The sequence below is a fragment of the Artemia sp. Qi Xiang Cuo genome, chromosome 20 (genome assembly GCF_049724085.1).
Source record: "Artemia sp. Qi Xiang Cuo chromosome 20, ASM4972408v1, whole genome shotgun sequence".
NCBI classification, from domain to species: domain Eukaryota; kingdom Metazoa; phylum Arthropoda; class Branchiopoda; order Anostraca; family Artemiidae; genus Artemia; species Artemia sp. Qi Xiang Cuo.
Window position 1 is genome coordinate 2,401,210 of NC_142813.1, and position 22,093 is coordinate 2,423,302.

A 22,093-nucleotide genomic window follows, 5' to 3' on the forward strand; every position below is an offset into this window, starting at 1 on the left:
TGTGGTTGAACCGTAATGCTGAACACTTTCGCACTATTTTTCCAGATGGTGGTTAATTAAAAATTTTTACTATCACTATTTTTGAAAGTTATGAGATTGACGATGAATTGCAGACACGTAAATATAGACATAATAGACAAATGAAAAAAACATAATCATTCGATTTCCACGGATTTCATCAAAAAACAACTTTTTTGATTTTCCATAACAGAAAATCAAGAAACACGTTAATTTAACAATCGTTAACTAAACTTTAAATTGTTATCTAAACGTGAATACAATATTTTAAAATATTGTCCCCCCCCCATCAGGGAAAAAGGTTTTCCAAATCTGTTAATTTTATTTGAGTTTGTTTTTTTTAGTTTCATTGAGACGTGCTAAGGAAAGGGAAAAAGAGGAATTTGTACTCCATAAGTATCTTAAAAACTTAGAAAAAAACTGCAAATCTATTTTCGTTGGAGACTTCCATATGAACTTCTGCAAATTTTGGCAGTAGCGGGTGCCAAATTAAAAAAAGAAGAAAAAAAAATATGTAGGCGAACAATCATCAAAATTAAACTGAACATACATGGCACCAAATAGTTCAAGAAGGTTTATCTTTCCTTTGAAAGGATAGTTGGCTTTGGGAACCAACAAATTCTTATTGTTAAGTTTTTAGACAAAAGCGTTGTCAAATTCTACGAGTTTTTACGAGTTATGGCAAAGTTTGTAGGGAACTTTAAAAAATGGGCCTACTATTCTAATTAAACGGCCATTGTGTTTCAGGAATCGTTCTTGAGGAATTGGAATAAAATGTCAAAACTCCGGCGTAAAGACCAAGGTCTTGAGGAGTGGGCAACCCCTTTCATATGCGTAATAATTTCTGTTCGTTTAGGTCGTGATGTTGCTCCTTATTTTCAGTTGAAAAAACTCGTTTTTTTAATTTAATTTTTGAACTTTTTTAAATAGTAAATGGAAATCCGGTTCCCCCTCCATGAAAATTCCTTCCCCTACGGAAAATTCCTCCTTGGAAATTTCATTTCACGCAAAATACCCCCACCGGGGAAATTCCCCCAGACAATTCAATTCTAGCTGAAAATTCCACTTAAAAAATTTCTTGCGGAGGAACTCGGGTGAACTTCTTTTTTTTTAGCTCACTTTCATTTGAAAAAGACTTTAATTTCTGATTGTTTTTAAAATCATGTAGGTAATCCTCCTTGGAAAAGTTTCCACCAAAATACAAGCAAAAGGGTATTTTTCGGCAAAGGATTTTTTTGTGGGGAGGGGGGTACAAAAGAATGTTTAAGAAAAACACATCAAAAATGTGAAATTGATATCTACTCTCTTATGATTTTTGGGAATATTTCTGGTCTACGCTGTTATTATGAAAGTGAAGAGTAACATTAAACCCCAAAATGAGCAGAATTTATTCCGTATAGAAGGGGACTGCCCCTTCCTGGTCTCAAAAACTGCGGAGTGTGCTCATTAGATCAGAAATTGATATTTCTAGTCCTTTTTTAAAGTCCAAAGGGATTGGAGACGTACCAGTTGTTAAGTACGAAAATACCATCCGCGTTGGGTGGTATTTTCCGAGGAGGGGGTATTTTCGGAGGGGAGATATTCCGGGTGGGAATTTTCCGCAAGGGGTATTTTCCGGGGGGAATATTTTCCTAGTGGGGGGTATTATAAAAATTGCGATTTGAAATATAAAACACGTCGTATTTTCAGGCATGCTTGCGCCCAGGATTTTTTCATGGGGCGGCAATGAAAACAATCGGAGGGGCAATAATAAAAAAAAACTGATTATTTTAACGAGAAGTATCAGAAATCCAAGGAAATTCAGGATTTCAGAGGGAGTGTCGAGGTCCCCCTTGTTAAGTCCCTGCTTGTAGGCACCGGAGACGAGGACATCTATCCTACCCCCAGTGTTATTTAAACGGCCCCTTTTAGGAAAAATTTACCTAAAACAAGAACCTCTATTAAAACGTCACTTCCTCCCCCTAAAGGACCCCTAACTCCTCAGATAGATTTGGTTTTTAGCAATAATCCAGAATAAGAGAAAGAAGAAAAACGGTATCAGACATGCTCTATTACTCGATTCCGTAGTAATTATTCAGTGCTCTATAGTCACACTTCCATTTTTTACCGCTTTCTAAAGGGAAAATTTCAATCGAAGGAAAAAAGACTAAAATCTTGAGACTTTTCCCCACAATTTCGTACATTTTCCACACAATTCACCTGTTTCTGCAATTTTAGCAGCCCCCCCCCTCAAAAATTATGTTCGAAAACTTCCTCTTATTGGCCTATAGTAACCCTTCTTTTTTGCATTTTAATTTTATTTTCTGTGACTAGAGAATGGTCACCATAAAGTGGCCATAAGACTCAATCCATATGCACTTATCAACAGGGGGGCCGATTCACGAAAATGCAAGGGTGTGCAAGGATTTTTTTCATTTTTTTATAATGAAGATACAAAAAAGTAGAGTAATTTTTTATTGTTATTGGAAGAAGGGGGGAGCATAAAAAGAAAGGCAGTGGCAACCCCGTCCCAGTCGACACGCTACTTATCATTTGTACATACTACCTCATATATTGAATGAATGAATGAATGAATTTCATTAATGACCTGTCTCCCCCTTGTATCCCTGGCCATGGAGCCTTTCGAGGGGGATTAGGAGTGTTGTGATTGGATTATATGTATTGATTGGATTATTCAATGTAGGCCTATTTTAATGTTTTTCTATTGATTTAGTGTTTGATTTAAAGGGTATGTATTCCCCCTCTATTACAGGCCTAGGAGCCTTTGGGGGATTAGCACAATGTATTTTCTTGTAGGATTAATTGATTATGAATAAATCTTATCTTATCAATCAACAGAAAAAGACAGAGCACAAACAAGAAAAGAAAGAAAAAGCAAAACTGGCAAGAAAAACAAATACAAACAGAAAGAACTACATAATAACATAACTATTTGAGAAGGTAAGCCCATTCGTGATCCAGAAGCTCTAGTTTTTTCACGTAATTCTGATTTACCTCCTCCACGGCCCTCAGAGGCTCAGCAATTCCATACTTCGCAACAATATGGCGGTTTCTAACAAAAGGCGGTACTTAAGAAGATTATATAACGCCCACTTTATAGTTTAATTGTTTATTACATTACAATTATTTATAACATTTTATTTATATATGGAGGTAACTAAAACACATTAAGAGTCAACCAAGAGCCAACTCTAAATAAAAAGAAAACAGAAACATGGCTTATTAATTTTACTGAGAAATAATTATATTATTCCCAATTGTTGCAGCATTTTGTCTACGTGATTTTCTAATTTGGTTCACCTGGGAATTTTCTACAAGGGAGTTAAGCCAACTTGTTTTAAAGACAAGTTTATTTTTCAACACAATATCCTGTATCAATATAGGCTTCCTGTATCTCAATCCATTGCCAAATCCGAGAAATGTTTTAATTATACGGCGTCTCATGCCCATTATATAAAACCACAAAAAATAGTTTACTTGAACAAATATAACTATTTTAAAAAGATGATCATATTCACATAATGGCAATAGGGCACTTTATTTCGGTTGTGGATGAAAAGATGGGATTGGGTGGCTAGAGATAGAACATAATACAAAGTTGAAGGTCGTTTAGAACAAGTACATGAGTAGGGAATTTTCACACCAAATCAGCCCCAAAAATATTATTATTTTTACGATTTTAACTGTGATTTTCTGTAAATTATTTCTCATATAATTCCCTTATTGTGTATATTTTGTATATATAAATCTTTTGATAATGAACTAAAATTGTTGGTTTAATAGAGTTCTTTACTTTTCTTTGAAAAACTTATTTTGTGGGAAAAGTTTGTTAAATTAATTTAAAAAAAGGCAATAGGGTACTCTACGCAATAGGGCACTTTATTTCCATTGTTGGTGCAAAGGTGGGGTCGAATGGCTAGAGATAGAACATGAACCAAGTTGAAGGTTGTTTAGAACAAGTACACGCGTAGGGAATCTTCAAACCCGATCACCCCAAAAACATTAATATTTTTACGATTTTCCCTGTGAGTTTCTGTATGTTTTATATTATTCACTTATTGTGTTCTTTTTATGAATTTATCCCCCCCCTTCTTAGGATTGGATTGGTGCGCTGGATTTAGGATTCTTTGTCCGAGAGGGCGAGGGTTCGAATCCTAGTGCATCCAATTATTTGGTTTGGGACGGGAGTCAGTGGCGCGACTCTGTAAGGTAAGCCAGAGTAGACCCAGCTCTAAATAAGTACCTGGAGAAATCTGGGGAAGGTAAAACAGGAAGGGTGTGCGACAGCACATGATGATTGGCCCACAACCCCCCATTGCACTTCCTGGCTGAAGGGCCCAGAAACGGATATCAACACCGCCGGTAGGGACTGTAAAGTCCAATGCCGTATTCTTAACCTTTACCTTACCCCCTGCTTAACTAACTTTTCCTTGCACACTAAATCAAAGACACAGCGTGCTGGCAGGTGTATACTCTGGGGGTAGTCTACTTTCGGAGGGGCCAAACTCAGAAAAGTGAACCTAACAAGTGAATTATATTGAAAATAAAGGTAATAATAGAAAAACTGCATATATCTTGGACTTTTAGGGGGAGGAGATTTGGCGCAAAATCTGACCAGGTTCTTTGCATTCGTTTCTGACTTCTGTAAAACTAGAGCATTTTCTGCAGGCACATACGGAGGATTTATTATGGGGGACCCCCCCCCCAAAAAAAAAAAAAACAGATGTCGGAGACAATTCGAATGAGGAGTGCCCAATTATTCAGAAAACTAAGGATTTTGGCCCAGCACCATCCCTCCACATATGTACGTCTTTGATTTAGTGCACAAGATTCTCTTTGTTTTTTAGATTACAGTTACAAGGTCATTTTACTTACATTTTATAGTTGTGCAGTAGCTCCTTTTGTTGCCAATGCGCAATTTAAAAAAAGTACATCTTTGTATCCTTTTTCTCTTTACGAGGGAGAGTGCAGTGGCGGTTGTGGCCTCTCGTGCCCGAACAAAATCTTCATTAGCCCTCCCCCCACCCTTCTATCCCAAAATTTTCCGGTTAAATTGTAACAAAATTTTCATTTATCAAAACGTCTCCATTTATTTCAATCAAACTTTTCTTACTTTTCCTCTGTAAAATTATTAATTATCTCGTCCCAGTTTATTGCTTCTAACTCTTCGCCTTCTATACTCATTAAAACTAAATCATAAAGGGGCTCCTGGCCCATAGTCGATCTGACCGTTTCTTACTAATTGACGTAAGTGATGACCCCCCCCCTCTATTACCGAAGAAGGGACGACAGCTGTGAAAATGTTGAAAAATGGGCGTACATCTGGAGTCGATGGGATCACGGCAGAGATGCTGAAGAACTCTCTTGGAGCCTGCATATCTGTATTGACTGCTTTCCTAGAGTGGTCATCTGAAATAACGAAAAAGTCCCAAAAGATTTGACCAGGGGCATGCTGGTCAAACTCTTCAAGAAGGGCGATGCGCTAATTTGTGACAACAGGAGGGAAATCGACTTAAAGTCTACGGCTAGTACAATACTAGCCATAGTCATATTACAACGCCTAAGAACACTCCTAGACTCACACCTCAGGGAAGAGCAACACGGCTTTCGAACTGGTAGGTTTTGCACTGGTCTTATAATGGTTGAACATTCCTAGTTTTTGAAAACATGTGTCTTAGAAGAATACTGAACATACCGTGGAAGGAAAAGGTCAGAAAATATTATGCTTGGCGGAGGGGGCCCGGCCCTGTACATTTTTCCGTAGCTCAGGTACGTCAGGGGAAACTTCTTTCTTGGTATTAGGCACATTTTGTAAGAACAGCGAAAAAAGATGGTTTCTGTGAAAGGATTATGTGAAAAAACCATGCATTCCCTTGCCTTGTGGTTTTGAAGGTCCCTCCTTCATCAGTGGCGGATCCAGGGGGAGGGGGTACGCGCCCCCCTTAACGTAGTCTAGAGTAGTGTAATTTACTTAATTAATGCAATTTTGCGTTAATTAACCTTGTTCCTAACGCAAGTTTATCGGATCAACCTATTTTGTCCCTCCCCCCCTAAAAAAATCCTGAATCCACCCATGTCCTTCATTGGTTGTATATAAGTAATGGCAACACATATGGGCAGAGCAAGGGACTTAATTTGCTGCCTCCTGTCAGAAGTCAGTTTTACACTTGCTTTGAGGGTTTTTCTTGAATGGTACTGTTCATCCTTGATCAGATGTCTGTTACTAGATGTTTTCCAAAGAAATTGCCTACGGATTGTTTTGGGTACCCGGCTGACTGGCCGTATTTCAATCAGTAGGCTGTACAAAAAAATGTGGTTCAATCCCGCTTTCTAGAGCTATAATGAAAGAAAGGTTGAGATAGCTAGGGCACATTCTGCGGATGAAGGATGACATATCGCAGAAGATGGTCCTATTCGGCCAACCGTCTAGGGCGAAACGGAAAGCAGCTCATCCTTGTTTGGGGTGGGAGGATGTCATACAGAAAGATTTAATGGAAATGGAAACTTCCTGGGAGGGTGTAAAGAGGGAGGCTTTGAATAGATTGAGAGGGAGAAGCATGCGTAGCTGTGTTGACCTCGGGCGGCTTCGTGCTGCGGTGAGTTGTTAGTAGTAGTATCCTTGATCCCCCCTAGCTACACCACTATACATTTTAGGTACCCATGTGAAGCCAATATAAAAATTGGTGGTATTGTCATTTGCTCCAAATTTACTATACTAGCCGAGAGGCTAACTGTTATTTAATGATCCGAATTGATGAATGCCAAACTTGTCGACCTTCACTCATAAGTAGACAGATACTTAAAAATGAGAAGAAAAAACAGACAGAAGGCATGACGTGATATCAGCTAAAATAAAAGGAGCTACCCTTTGGTCGTTATATGGTCCCTAAGGTAGTTTATAGCGCTCAAAAAGGGGAGATGAATCCCAAATGTTTGTAAGGCTATTTAATTGGTAAATCGGATTTACAGACGAAATCCAAGACCCGAAAAAGGAAGATTTACTAAGGCATCAAAAATATGGCAACACCAATTTTGATGTCATAAGGTCTGATTTCTATCAGAGACGTCAAAGACTTCCGAGAATTAAGTATTAAGTTTTAGGGGGCCCCTGCACACCCCAGAAAGTCAAAACCTGAATTAACTGCACGGGTAGTTAACACAATAGTTAATAAATAACTTCTGGGATAGTTTTAGGGGCACGTGCACCCCCAGAAAGTTGAAAGTTACACTAATTTTAGGGATAGAAGGGCGAAAACACCAATGAAGGAGCCAGGGACGTATCTAAAAATTTGTTTCGTCAAAAATTGTTTATATTCATTTTTTCTATGTTTTTACGAGTCGGAAAAACATTTCGAGGGGGGTCAAACGCCCCCCCCCCACCTGGATACGGCCTTGAAATCCGATAAAAACGCGACAATTGTATTGAACATCAGATAGGCATTTTACCCGGTAATGCCTAGAAGCTTTAAAACAAAGGGTTTCTCACTCCGGGAACTATATTTAAACTTTAGTTTTTTTGGTTTAGGGGTAATAAAAGGTACCTAGGTTGGGTTGGGCTAGGTTAGGTTGGGATACGTATTGAATATATGCTATTTTTTACCCTCATCCCCCTAATGTGCAAATATATATCCCAAATTTGTTTCTAAACTATTATATTTTCATTCTATTTTGTTTATTTCATTAGCATTAACGAAACTTCACTTCATCCTACACAACTACCAATAATAGTTATAGGCCTAATAACATAATTATAATAATTAGAGTGATAGAACTGATTTAGCTTAAGGGGTATTCTTTAAATCTAAAAAAAAGTATTTTTTTTATAATTTCTTTAGTCCTTCGCTACACCGGGTGATTTCCCCCCCCCTGCCCTCCGGGAAGAACAAGAAAAATAGTTTTGGGATACGAGTGATAAGTCTCCTTTTTTGCATCATCTTAATGAAAGAAAGGGAAGTACATAGTTTTTCGCCTTATTTCCAAGTTTCAATTGTGAATGTCTATCTATCCAAATCCAAATACTAATTGGACGTGGCTTATAGGATCATTTTTAATCTTACCGATTTGAATCAGGGCTGCCAAGTAGCAGTTGCAAAAATTCCCCCGAAATTTGAAAAAAAAAATAATAATATATATATATATATATATATATATATATATATATATATATATATATATATATATATATATATATATATATGTAATATAGTTTTTTAGAGTAATGTTTAATATATATATATATATATACTTTTCCCCAAAACCTAAACTTTTAGGTTTTTGGAAGGCAGCCAAGTTCTTGGCTTACCAGCAAGAGCAACCCCAGGAAACTTTCCCAAGGAGGGAGGAACAAGTACTATATTACTTTTGTATAATTTCTTCATGTTTCCAATGGGGGGGGGGCACGGCCCTCATTACCTTTCCTAGTGGCGTCCATGCATACCAGGGTTCTTTACCTTCAGCTTCGTCAATTTGCTTAACAGGTCTTTCTTGCTTTGAGATTAAGCTTTAATATGCTTTAAATTTTTATAACTGCAGAGAAATAGAGAAGTCGTTTGTAAGAAGTGTTGTGACTAAAAAATTACATTCTATTTACTTGATAAACATTTCACACAAAAGACCCAATCAAATTTTGCGTTTTTTTCTACCGAATGAAAAATTTGGCAAAGCAACAAAAGGCTAACATTACAACAGGTAAAAAAAAAAGTGAAGAGGCTTTTGCCCTCCCTTTCTGTCATACGCTTAAGGAATAATGTGTTTAGCTATATATATATAAAAAAAGGAAAAAATGTGATGATTAACTCCCCCCTAATAGACCAATGAAATTAAAGTACACTTTTTTTTTGCACGGATGTATAGGATATCTTTTATTGTTTGGCGTAACCCTTGTCGTGTAATTTTTGAAAATATCGGAGGGTGGCCCCGTTTAATCACCCCCCTCCTGATTTTGAGGATGCATCCACCCTACATCACTTTAAAAAAAAAAATATTTTTCACTATTCTAGTCCGTTATCAAAATATTTACATAATACACAATAAGTAAATTATATAAGAAAAAAAAGTACAGGAACTCACAGGAAAAATCGTAAAAATGTTAATATTTTTGGGGTTGATTAGGTGTAAAGATTCCCTACCCATGTACTTGTTCTAAACGGTCTTCAACCGTGTATCATGTTCTATATCTAGCCATCCGACCCCACCTTTTCACCCACAGCATAAACAAAATGCTCTTTTGCGTAGTGCCCTATTGCCATTTTTTTATAAATGTATATAAATACAAAAACTTCACCTTTTGTTGACCTCATCTTTACATCCCCAGTATAAACAAAGTACCATACTGGTATTTTTTTCCGAGACCACACTGCCTTATCTACGACGAAACCTAAAAAGACCTATCCCTATTTGGAAGTTTTATTTGTTGTATATCTAGATATTTTTAGTTCCGCTCAAGTGAGCCCTACCCCGACTTCTACTACAATTGGTTCGACGCGGTCACCTCTGAGGAAAACAAAAAGAAAAAAGAGACATCAGTGCTACCCATGAAAAAATATGGTTTTCCTTGTTGGAAAAATGTGAAATTGCTATTGTCAAACTTGTGTTACGGGGGAGGGGAAGTAAACCTTCAGTTGAGGTTTATCAACAATAGTGATTTCAATGGTATACTTTATTTGTTTTATTGTTTCTAGGGATTTCAGGTACCTTTCCGAAATACTCAAAACTCCTCGTATTTACAAATTACTGTTCATTTGAATTTGAATGAAAATTGCTATTGTCAAATATGTGTTACGGGGGAAATATTTGTCAAACGACGGTTTTCAATCTCCTTATTCTAAATTTGGCTACTATGGGCCGTGGTTCGCTCTTTACTAGCTTACATTTACTGCTAAGATTATGAAAAGGAAATATTTGTCTGAAAATAACGAGATCGGTGGCATATTGCCCTTGAAATTTTAAGTGGTCACCATAGAATTACGCAATTAATATTGAATATTTGGCATAGTCAAGATCTCTGTAACAATCGAAAGTGCGGTCTTCGCATCTGAAAAAAAAAAAAAAATCAAATAGCGGATATGCCTATGGCATGCCAAAACATCTATAAAGTAGATCAATTAAATTTTCCATTGGTTTTTAAGTGAAAGGAAAGAAACTATTAGATTAACCAATAAAACCAAGTCCATGGGGAAAAAACCGTATACACGAGGGCAGGGCCGTATCCAGGATTTTTGTTCGGGGGGGGGGGGGGGGGTGACTAATTTTTTACTCAGTTTTCGACTAATTTTACTGATTTTTACGTAGGTTTCACTAATTTTCGACTTATTTTCGAGTCGGTCAAAAATTTCGGGGGGGGGGGGGGGTTCAAACCGGGTAACCCCCCCCCCCTGGATACGGCCTTGCACAAGGGGCCTGTATTCTTGATATATTTACGATCCTTCCAGTAATTTCTTAAACTTATCAGAAAGTACGTACACAGGAATTCTTATAGAACTGGGGGGGGGGCTAACAAAATAAAAAGAAATTTGAGAAAAAAGCCCAGAAATTCTTTATATTTCGAAGGGAGAGCGACCCCCTCCCCCTGGGTACGTTTCTCCCTACCAGCAGCGTTGCCAACGCTATGAGATAAATGGCACCGATTTTCCGACCGAATGGCACCGCAAAAGGTATTTATATATTATACCAACCACACTTAAGAAGTGAAGTTAGGTTAATCATAATGAAATATACCAAAACCTGATGAAAGTATAATACATTAGTAACAAAATTATGGAAACTACAACAGAGGATTATGGAAAGCAGACCGTCCAGGGCGCATTATATTAAATACCTAACCTAACCAACATTTATGTATTATAGCGATCCCACTCAAGAAGTGAAGTTAGGTTAATCCTAATGAAATATACCTAAATATGATGAAAATATAATACTTTAGTAACAAAAGTATGGAAACTACAACAAAGATTTATGGAAAGCAGGCCCCCCAGAACGCGTTAGATTTAATGCCTGACCAAAATACCAACTCTATATATTAAAAATTTAATTAAAATACACCTTTATATAAGTTTATCTCACTGAGCCTAAGTTAATTGTCTCCGAATGCAGAAAACAGACCGGTTTTACGCAGACAGATCAGATCAAAGTTCTTGAGTGGGATCGCTATAGGCTACTACATAAGTACCAAATATTTAAATAATTAAAATATACCTGCATAGTAGTTTATCTCACTCAGGCTAAGCTAATCTCCAAACGGACATAGAAAAACCATTTTTAAAAAGATCAAGAGCAACAGTGTGGTCGGTATAATACGTAAGTACCCGGGAAAAGATTCTTCGTGGTACAATTGTAGCATTCTACGTCTTGCCAGTTCACAGACAAAGATACGAGAAATAAAAAATAAACCTCTTTCTAAATAAGAAATAAAGAAATACTAAAAATAAACCGAAAAGGAAGCAATCTCTGTTTTTACTCATATCTTTCTCCTAATTCAGAAACCAATTTTAAGTACTGCCTTTACCCCCTCCCCCCCCCCCGCGGAAAATACCCTTACGAAAAATCTTACCTCGGAACCCCCCCCCCCCACGGCTCGTTGGACTCCAATCACTTTCGACTTATAAAAAAAGGCCTTGAACTCTCAATTCCTTATCTAATGAGCCCTCTGCGAAGTTTCTGCGACCATGAGGTGGAGGTGTGGATAAGAAAGAGGTAGTCCCCCTCCCACACGGAATAAATTCTACTCATTCTGGGGTTTAATGTTACTCTTTACTTTCATAATAACAGCGTAGACCAGAAATATTTCCAGAAATCATAAGGAAGTAGATGTCAATTTCACATTTTTGATACGCTTTTTAAAGTTTCTTTTTACACACACACCCAAACCCCCTCCTCTCCCAAGCAAAAATCGTGGTTGCGGCCCTGGGGATAATACATCAATTTCTACATCCCCTCGCAAGGGCGGATCCAGGACTTTTTAGGAGGGGGGGGGGGGGGCGCAAAATAGGTTGATCCGATAAACTTGCTTTAGGAGCAAGTTAAATTAACGCAAACTTGCGTTAATTAAGTAAATTACACAACTTTAGACTACGTTAAGAGGCGTGCGCCCCGTCACCCCCTGGATCCACCACTGTCCCCTCGTCTCCCCCTTAAAACTAATTCTGTATTTATCTGATGACTAAATAAGAGCTGGGATGTTTTGACATTAAGATGCAACGTTTGAGGTGTGTGGCTCCCTCTCTAAATACAAAACAATCAGAGAACATCATTGTAGAAGTTTAAGTGTCTAACTAAGTTTTGTAATTAGTTTAGTACTAATAGATAGTCTCTGCTATTGGGAAACATACGGACATCCTTCACGGAAAGTTTTCTGCAAGGAAGGGGGGCTTGTCTGGGGGAATTTTCAGTGGGGAATACATTTTCGGGAATAATTTCCTTTCAGCGAGGATGTGTTTTCCGGGCGGATTTTCGAGGGGATTACATTTAATCATGCACCCCCCCATGGTTATCTTCAATTTAAAAAAAGTTTAACATTTGTACTTGGCATATAAAGGGAAAATATCATCAATAAACAGGTGAATCACAAAAAAAAATATAAGGAATCACAGGAGAAGTGACAATGCTCATGTTTAATATTTTACCGGGGAAAAGTTTTACACAGTAAGTCTCAATTGGGTCCTCTCATTGTGAGTCGTTTTATATGGAACATCCTTCCCGATTCAGCTCGAGAATGCCACTCGTTTGGCACCTTCAAAAAACTTTTAAAAAATTTTAGTTTCTATATGATTAGTATTTCTTTGACGTATACAGTGTTATCCAACCTTTTTTTGTAAGAGTTTTTCTTACTGTTAGCATTAGTCATTTTTTTAAATAGTTCGGTATTATCAAATCATGTTAACCTTTTATTTATTTATTATTATAGTTATAGACCTTGGGATTGATTACATTTGTCATAAAGCTAATTTAGTATCTCCCTATCTCTCTCTTCTTCTGTCTCTTTTTTGTCTTTTCTCCATTTTTACGGGTAAATGTTTTATATAGTATATGTTTAAATGTTTAATGTTAAGAGTTTTGTTCCATGATCCCCATCCCCCTACTTACAGGTCATGGAGCCTTTGTGGGGTTTAGAGATTGTACTATTGAATGTTTTCATTATTTTTTAATTGTAATGCATCTTATTTTAAACACATGTTTTGACAGTTTTGTTGGAATCCCAAAAGTATATTTGCGTTTCGAAAAAAAATTAATAGTCAATTCATTCTTTTTATTCATTTTGAGTGTAGCGCCACCTAAATTATGGCGTAAAAGTGGAAAACCGGAAATAGATAGCTCTTTCTGTTTGTTCCAAGTTTCCACCTTGCTATATACGTTCTTTTGAAAAAAGTGTTTCGCTTTGAATCAGGGACCAATCTTAGCATCTTTATTGGGAGAGGGGAGGGGGGAGCAAGAGGGGTTCATATCCGGATAGTCAATGGACATGGGATGTATAATATTTTTTCCAAATTATTGAGAGGGCAACTGCCCCCCTTACCACCCCCACGACGCCCCTGTTTTGAATAAACAAAGTAGGCTATTGGGATTCTTTATACTATGCCAACTTCAATCGAATATGCTCTATCTAAGGGACTCCAGAATTGTATGAACTAAATGTTACGGTCTTAAATATGACCTTTTTAATTTAACTGTAGCTGGGGGGGGGGGGGTGAACTGTTTCAAAAAACTAAACCTAAAAAAAGTTCTTTTTTACCTTTGAAAACAAAAAAAAACTTTACAATAGACGGTACAGACAATGAAAGTTAGCGAACAACTAGGTTGTTGACCTAACAACTGACCTGCAACACAGCAATCACGTTTCGTCTACTTTGCTGGAAAATCTCTTCATCAGACCAATCTGGGTGTTGTGCTTGAACCCACTCGGCAATCACATTATGAAAGCGGTGGAACATTATAGCGAAGGCTAATATGGGAGGATTTTGATTGGTCCTTGGATCTCCTAGCACTAAAAAAAAGACACTCAATTAGGCATATCCTTACACAGGCTTCCCCTTTGGGGATGGGGGTACCTGTGGGGTCGTCACCCAAATGTTCTTGAAATTTTCTTAATATTAAATTTTTATTGAATAGTTACGTAAACTAAGCAGGCATGTCCCCAAAGAAGGCTTCCAGCATAAGCGTAGCTTGGAATTTTTCCTTGAGAGAGGGTCTCTGGTGCAAACCGCTAGCTACGGGAGGGGGGAAAATTTAACGTCTTCTCTCAAAACTTGGGTTTACATTTACTTTTGAGGATTTCCTTTAAGAAACGTTTTACAGGGAATACTGCTCATCCCTATGCCCCAGGTTTCCTGACTTCGCATACTCGCATATCTCGACAGATCTGTCGCATACTCGTTGTCTCTGCTGTTGCGACGAATATGGTCATTCCTTACAAAAAAGGAATAATCCTCACAAACACCTGAGTTCTACCGATCACAAGGTCTACCAACTGAGCTTGTGTGTAATTTCTATTTTCAAAGTACCCAATCTTGACATATGTGTATGAATAATACCTAATTATAATAACATTCTATTGGCTCTAATGGAAAAAATTGAATTTTTTCGACTAATTAGTCAAACCATTTTATTTGTTATTACAACCTCAAAGGCGAGTAATTTATCACGCAGGAACTGCCAGAAATAGAGGAATCATATCTTGGAAAGCATAATTTGACGCTATTATTTGCCCCTTATTTGTTTCTTAATTTACAAAAAAAGGCTCAGAAAACCCAAAAACATAAACATACGGCTTTGAGTTGATCCCCCACTGGCCCCACTGCATCGATATGTGAAGCGTGGGAAACTCCTAGATGCGTTATTTTCGATTTATGTTACACTTAATACGTCCTGCCATCTTCCGTATAACTCGTCACTATGACCGCAATTGGGTAGTTTTTGCCAGGAATTTGTATTTTGGAAACCACAGTTTTACATATCCAAGCCATTCAAAAATGCCATTTTAGGAATAGGAAATAGTCCATCCTGGTTTTCAAGAAATTTTACATCGGAAAAGCTCGCCGCTAGAATTGTGAAACATCAGTGATCGTAGGTGCAAACGCTTCTAGGCGTTTACCTGCGGAAAACACCTCCCACTGAAAATACAACGCCCCGTGAAAAATACCCCGGTGGAAAATAAGGCTTTCCAAATATGAGAATTCTATTTGAGTTTTATTATTTTAATTTCCGTAGGGGGAAGGAATTTTGGTACTTTTGTATTATGCACCACTCACTAAAATTTACGCTGTGTAAAATTCGAGAACACACCGGTTTTTTCGTTAGTTTCTTCGTTAATTTAGAAATAAATTTGGTCTATAGATTTGCACATTAGGGGGGGGGGGGGGTAAAGTATAGCGGGTCTGACTGCAAAACTCGTTTGGTACAATTATTCTGCATATTAGATAGATAGATAAATAAGTGTATTTTAAAGCCAAATATAAGGCCATGAACACAGTAAAAATCAGAGGCAACGCTATAGCGTTGCCTATAGTAAAGGCCATACGGCTCAAATGTTTTATTATTATTTTTCCCAGGGGCACTTCACGTGGAAGGGGTGGTCGCATAAGCTTTGGAGGGGGCGCATTCGTTTGGAAATCGAGAGCTTTGGTGCCCTTTTTAAGAGTCAAAAATGATCTGAGGGCAACAACCCCCGCTCCCAAGCAATTTTTTCCCAAATACATCTGATAAAAATTTTGAGATAGCCATTTTGTTAAAAATAGTTCAAAGATCATAACAAAAATCCGGTGTCGACACAACCCCCCAGGGCTCGGGGGCAGGCGTTGTAAGTTATGCCCTGGGGGCAAATATGGTTCTTATGGAAGGAATGCTTGTATAAACTTCAGAGAGTGCTCATTTGATTGTAAATTGAAAGTTCTAGTTTACTTTTTAAGAGTCAAACGAGATCGGAGGGTAACTACCCCCCCCCCCATGCCTTTTTTTCAAGTGCATCCGATAAATATTTTGAGATAGCTCTTTTGTTAATAATAGTTCAAAGATCAAATAACAAAAACTCCGGCGTTGAAACAACCCCCCAGGGCCTGACGGGCCGGCCGTTGTAAGTAAATGCCATACGACTCCAATGTTTTATTATTCATTTATTATTATTATTCCCCAAAGGCACTTCAAATTTCTTTTCAAAATCAGCTGCTTTAGAATCAAACCGTTTATGTGCTAATTTATCAACACCTTTCTACTCAAAATTATCACTGATAAAAATTCTATTGCCATATTTATATGCCTCATTTTCAATTTCGTGGATCCAGCACCATACTCCGATAAGTCTATTATCCTCCCTAATTATTTCATTGTATCTATTTTCCCCTTTCATTTCTTCTTAAAAGTTTCTCGATTAATCTACAAATTATTTTATTACACAAATTTTCTGAATCGAAAATAATTTATAGATTAACATTTAATTTATAGATTAACATTTAATTTATAGATTAACATGTAATTTATGATAAATAACCTTGGCATTATTCCCAAGAATCTTTCACTTGGTGAAAGATTTCTGGGAATAATGCCAAACACGCGACAAAAACACCTGTATGTATCTAACGCAATTGTCAGCGCGTAGCCTTAGCATTCCATGAAAAAGAATTTTAAAGTTTTGGAGAATATATTGTGGAAAGTAATATAGGAAAAAATAGGCTTTATTTTGACTCAACTGAATTAGCTTTACAGTATTTATACCCATTTAATTTTACCTGTTTCACATACTTTTCACGAGGAAAAAACTGAAATGTTTCCTGTAATTAATTTTCTCGTTTAATTATTTCTTTATTAGCCAATTCACCATATTTGTACATAGCAAGCAATTCTAAATAAAATGAATGTGTAGTTTTATACTCAGTCTTTCGTTCTACTATTCTTAGATATTTTTCAAGTATTTCAATCAGAACTGTGCCCAGATTTAAAGAAGCAAGGGGTAACATAGCAAAAGCAGATAAGCCTAAAGCACTAAATATAAATTTAAATAATAAGAAAGCATTACTAACATTTCCATAATATTTACAACTTCTGCGATAAACAATTAATCGTTTCTCTAATTCTTCTTCCATTTATATTAAGAAATAAAATCTAAATAAAATTTTGTGGATCAACTCTTATTTTAATATACTCTGCACATAAATGTCCACAAATGACATCACTTAAATTTTGTATTGGAGTAGAATGATAAGCAATTTTTTTTATTTTTTTTCTTCTATTATAGACAAATTATTTATACTATTTCCATCATCTATGTTTTGGGTTTTCATCAATAAAACTAATTCATAAATTAATAATGAAATAATAAGCAAATAACATAAATATTTTAACCATTCTTTTGCTGTTCTTAATTTCTCCGAACTGAAAACATTCATTTATATTAAGAAATAAAATTTTGCGGATCCACTCCCTTTTTTTAATATACTCTCTACATAAACGTCCACAATTGACATCACTTAAATTCTGTATTTGAATAGAATAATAAGCAATTTGTTTTTGTGAAGTATTTAAATATGTTACTATTTCATTTCTTGGCGGAATACCAAACGAGTCAAAGAATTCTAAAAATAGATGCTTAGGGTCATTGAAATAACAAGTCCAGTGAGTTCCAGGTGAACCACTTAAATCATAATTAATAACACCACATTCTTTTTCATTGATTTTATTTGGTAAATTATTTCTAGAAAATACGCCTCTGAAAAATATAAAACTACTTCAAACCGTCTCTTTTTCATTGTTCCAATTGAATGACCCCTCCCCCAGTATTTGCAAGTATGGTTTTATGGGCTTTTTATTTATCTATGCTAGCAATCCCACAAGAATTGCACAGTTTAGCCTATTTTGAGGAAATATGCATATTTTGAAGCAAATAATTTGATTCTACCAGACCCAATGAAAAAAAACTTTTTCATGAAGATTCTTCCATAGTCTATGCATTAGCACATACTTAGTAAAGAGCAATGTATCTACACTTCGTATTATATTTCACGCTCTCATCGTATGGTAAGGGTGGCCGTAAAAACTTAGGGAAAGGCTCATTTAACTGGAAACTAAAAGTTTTAGCGCTTTTTTTTAAGGTCAAAACCAATGGAGGGCTTTTACCACCCTAACATGCCTCCGGTCCTATCTTTACACATACAAACAGGCTATAGCACTTTCAGCTCAGAATTAATCAGAGATTATTCAGGGAATGATTCCGAAGAGATTTGATTAGTTCTCAACAAAAATGAGCTTTTAATCAATCAATGACAATTAATAATGACAATACAGAAATTGACCCAAAATCGAATTTTTGATACCCATAACCGGTTTTAGCTTAATTTTAAGCTTCATAGTTTATTCAATGAAGGTACAAGTTATTCCCTGAAACGGCCCCCAGTCACAAATAATGGTGCCAATTATAACAATAAGGCTAAAAAAATAAATAACCTCCCTAGGTTTTAAGAAAAGCCTCCAAAAAGCCTCCTTCCAAATTTTCGTGAATTATACGAAATACTCCTCCTGATGATAAATTACAAGAGGTAAAAATTTAAAGCTGGGTTTTAGCCTACGAACTGTCTCTTTTTATTTACATGGTTTTTCGAGTAAAACTAACCTTAATCAAACTAGAAACCCTTCATTACGCTTCATAAATCCTACCCTTTATTGCATCACATAAGGAGTTTTTCTCAATTCAAATCAATTTAGAGTCAATCAATGAGATAAAACTAAGGCTGGTGCATTGCTTCAGGACTTGGGACAAGAGTTTGGGGTCTTTTGATAAGGCACCACCGACATGTTTTAATAAATCTGGTATGCTCCCCTTTTTTATTTAAAATAAATAAATTTTACATACACTGTCTTAACCACCTCATGTACATATCAGAGCACAATTTTTTTCCACCAAGCGTGGCACAGTTCCGCCACTCCGCAACTCTTCGCACCACGCATAGCTTATGTATAACTTCACAACTATGCATAGCGCACCCCCTGGTTATAGAGTTTTTTAAAGTATGTAGCCCCTCGAAAAAATCAAATAACTAATTTACATTGTTGACAGTCATAGAAAAATGGCTATGGCCGCCATTTATCAACACGGCCACCTTAAAAAAATCGACAAAATCTTCTTTAGATAAACAGTAGACACCAAACTATGATTAAATAAATTGGCATGTACCCTTTGTGCGTAACTAATAGTAAAATAAACTGAGCTTCAGACCTTCAGATCTATCCCCTGATGAAACGCCACTCTCCACATTGAAGTCTAACTTTTTTATTACAATAATTCGGTATTTGAAAACTAATGTTTTCCGTTAAAAAATATCGTCTCCGCGATAAGACGGGAACTGCGCCTACCTCAGCTCCAATATTGTACGCTCAGTGAAAATATTCTTGCCATTAAGAAAGGTCAGAGGTTAAATCACCCCTCCACATTTATCTGAAGAATCACTGACAGTTTGAAAAATCGGACCGAGCATTGTTTGAGGAATTAGGCAACCCCCCACCTCCCTAACATACAAAAGATCACTGACCCATCCCCTAATATCAAGTGCTCAACTGCGCAATGATGTATAACTCTAATTAATTAAAAAAAAATTCAACAAAATAAGTTTTTCAAGGAAAAGTAAAGAACTCCATTAAACCAAAAATGTGCAAAAACAAAATCAAATAATCTACCAAGCGTAAAAGTAACACAAATCAGCATCAAGAAATAAATGAAAACCAAACCGAACAGAAACTATAAGAAATAACCGAGTCAAACGAGCAGAAATTAACATGATTAGGGCTCACAACTCCTATGCCTTCTCAAGGCCAGAACATAATTTGCACTTTACCGATTTCTTTACTGTATTCTTTTTCAGTAAAAAAAAGGTTTGGAAGAATGGGAACATAATTCTTGGAAATAAGGTCAGAATATTGAAAGTCGCGGTAGAAATGCGGGAGTTTCAAAAAATTAATATAAATATACTAGATGCTCGAATAATACACAGGGTTGCCACCCGGTGAGGAAAAATTCACTAAATTTTAATGACTTGTTTGTTGATTTGGTGACTTTCTTCAATAGTCTAGTGATTTATTTGCTGATTTAATAATTTTTTTATGTTTAGCCAATATAAAAAATCCCTAGAATTAGCGATAGACCACTAGGCGTTGCAACCCTGATGATAGAAAATCAAACAATAGCTGAACGAATAACGCGGTTCAGACACGCTGCGGAGGGCTAGAACAAAAGAGGGGTTAAGAGGGTTAGGTCGAGTTTATGGATGAGGCTGCCAAAAATCGTACATTTTGTTAATCAGACTGGGACCAAACGAAAAACAAAACGTCCTCAATTGGGATGCAAAAAAGGCCACAAATAGAGATTTAGAGGAATTAAGAGTTTTATAGGAGGGAGTAACGAGTGAAGTTCGGACCTGACTCAGTGAAGCAGAGTCTACGTGGCTGTGTTAGCCTTAAGCTGCCTTGACTGCGAAGAGTTGTCAGTGGTACAAGTAGTAGTATCACTTCTTATCCTCTTTTATTCCCCAAGGGGAAAACTATTCTTTGTTGCCATATAACTCGTCAGTTTATTTTTTCAATCTCCATCACATTCTGATTATAGTGAATACAGTACATCACTAATCACAATTCCCGTTGTAACATTTAGATAAAATGTTACACTTTTGTTCCTGTTTATGAATACCTTATAAGCTCTTCTTCCACCAACATAATAAATCCAAAGAGAAAAAGACGCTTAGTCTCCTATTATTTCATGGTAAAAAGTTTCCTGTGATTTAACTCGTTTACATCTGTGATGTTCTTGAAAGCCTATGATATTATTCTTTACTTATCAAGATGGCCCCACCTTTTTAAAACCTCAGGTGTTAAAAAGACCTCTAGAGGGAAATTTTAAACCAATATAAAGAAAGAAAAGTTAAATTTCACCTGATTGGTCCTCCCATGTAAAAATTTAAGCCATTACGAAGAATGAAAATTATTGAGTCACAAAACAATTTGCAAATTGATGCTCTGTTTCTCTGTCTAAAAACATTGTAGATAAAATTTTACTAGCATTTACGTTTCTGCAAGTTAACAGAAAAATTGAACATAACAATTATTACTGAAATTCTATAACAATTCCAGAGGCTGCAGGTCCAAATTGCTAATGGATTCTGAGCGCGAAATTAAAGATTTTGAAAAATATAATTTGTGATTTCTACCCGTTCAACATTTAACGGCGGACAGCTTTGGCGGTAAACTTTATCTTACATTCCATACTTGCTTTGAATCTTGAAAATGTTGTTTCAAATTTTTGTTTGCCTTTGAAGCTCCCTCGATTACATTTACCGTACAATTAATACGCTTCCGTGAATTTTTAGTATTTTCTTAGTTAACAATTCTGTTTCCGCGAATTTTTAAAACCACATTTTGTTAGCTAACAATTCTGTTTCCGCGACCTAACACCAAATTGTTACTAGAAAATGAGCCCCTCCCCATGCTGTTAAAGAAACTGCTGAAAACCTTCGAAAAGTTTGTCCGTTTACCAATTTGTTTATTTACAACAAAAATATGCCTTGCTCTCTAGGATTTCCCTGTAATATAGGAAGGATTTCGAAATTATTCATACAGGAAAGACAAGTACACTAAGAAATCAATTATTCGAATATGACGACTCCAAATTCGTTTCATATGAATGAATTATAAGGCGAGACTTTATCTAGGGTGATAGTATCTGAAGTTAGACCCTTCTGGTGTTTCTGGTGTTTCATTTCCGTGTTCCTGGTGCTTTAGGATGGAAATTAGCCTGAGATTTTAGAACAGTATATACAGGGTTACCAGCCATAGTGATTTATCACTATTTCTAGTGATTTTTTTATATTGCCTAAACAAAAAACCACTAAATCAGCACATGAATCATTAGATTATTGAAGAAAATCACTAAAATCTAGTGATTTTTTCACCGGGCGGCAACCATGAATATAAATAACTCAGCTCAGTAGAGATTTGAAAGGAAGAGCGTTTAGTTACAGAACATTTTCTAAAAAATTGTAGGTTTGCAACAACGTACGGAGAAGGCATGTTATAAAGCGGGCCCAGCGTTGCCAATGTGGTCCAACTG

The 22,093-nt window shown here is 36.4% G+C and overlaps 1 protein-coding gene across 1 annotated transcript in view; it reads right to left on the minus strand.

Moving 5' to 3' along the window:
* Window positions 1–22,093, minus strand: part of Duox (dual oxidase) — a 183,053-nt gene that overhangs the window by 120,694 nt on the left and 40,266 nt on the right. Inside the window, exon 6 of the mRNA XM_089105996.1 lies at window positions 13,830–13,996. Within this exon, the coding sequence (XP_088962122.1) occupies window positions 13,830–13,996 (167 nt within the window). The remainder of the gene's footprint in view (window positions 1–13,829; window positions 13,997–22,093) is intronic.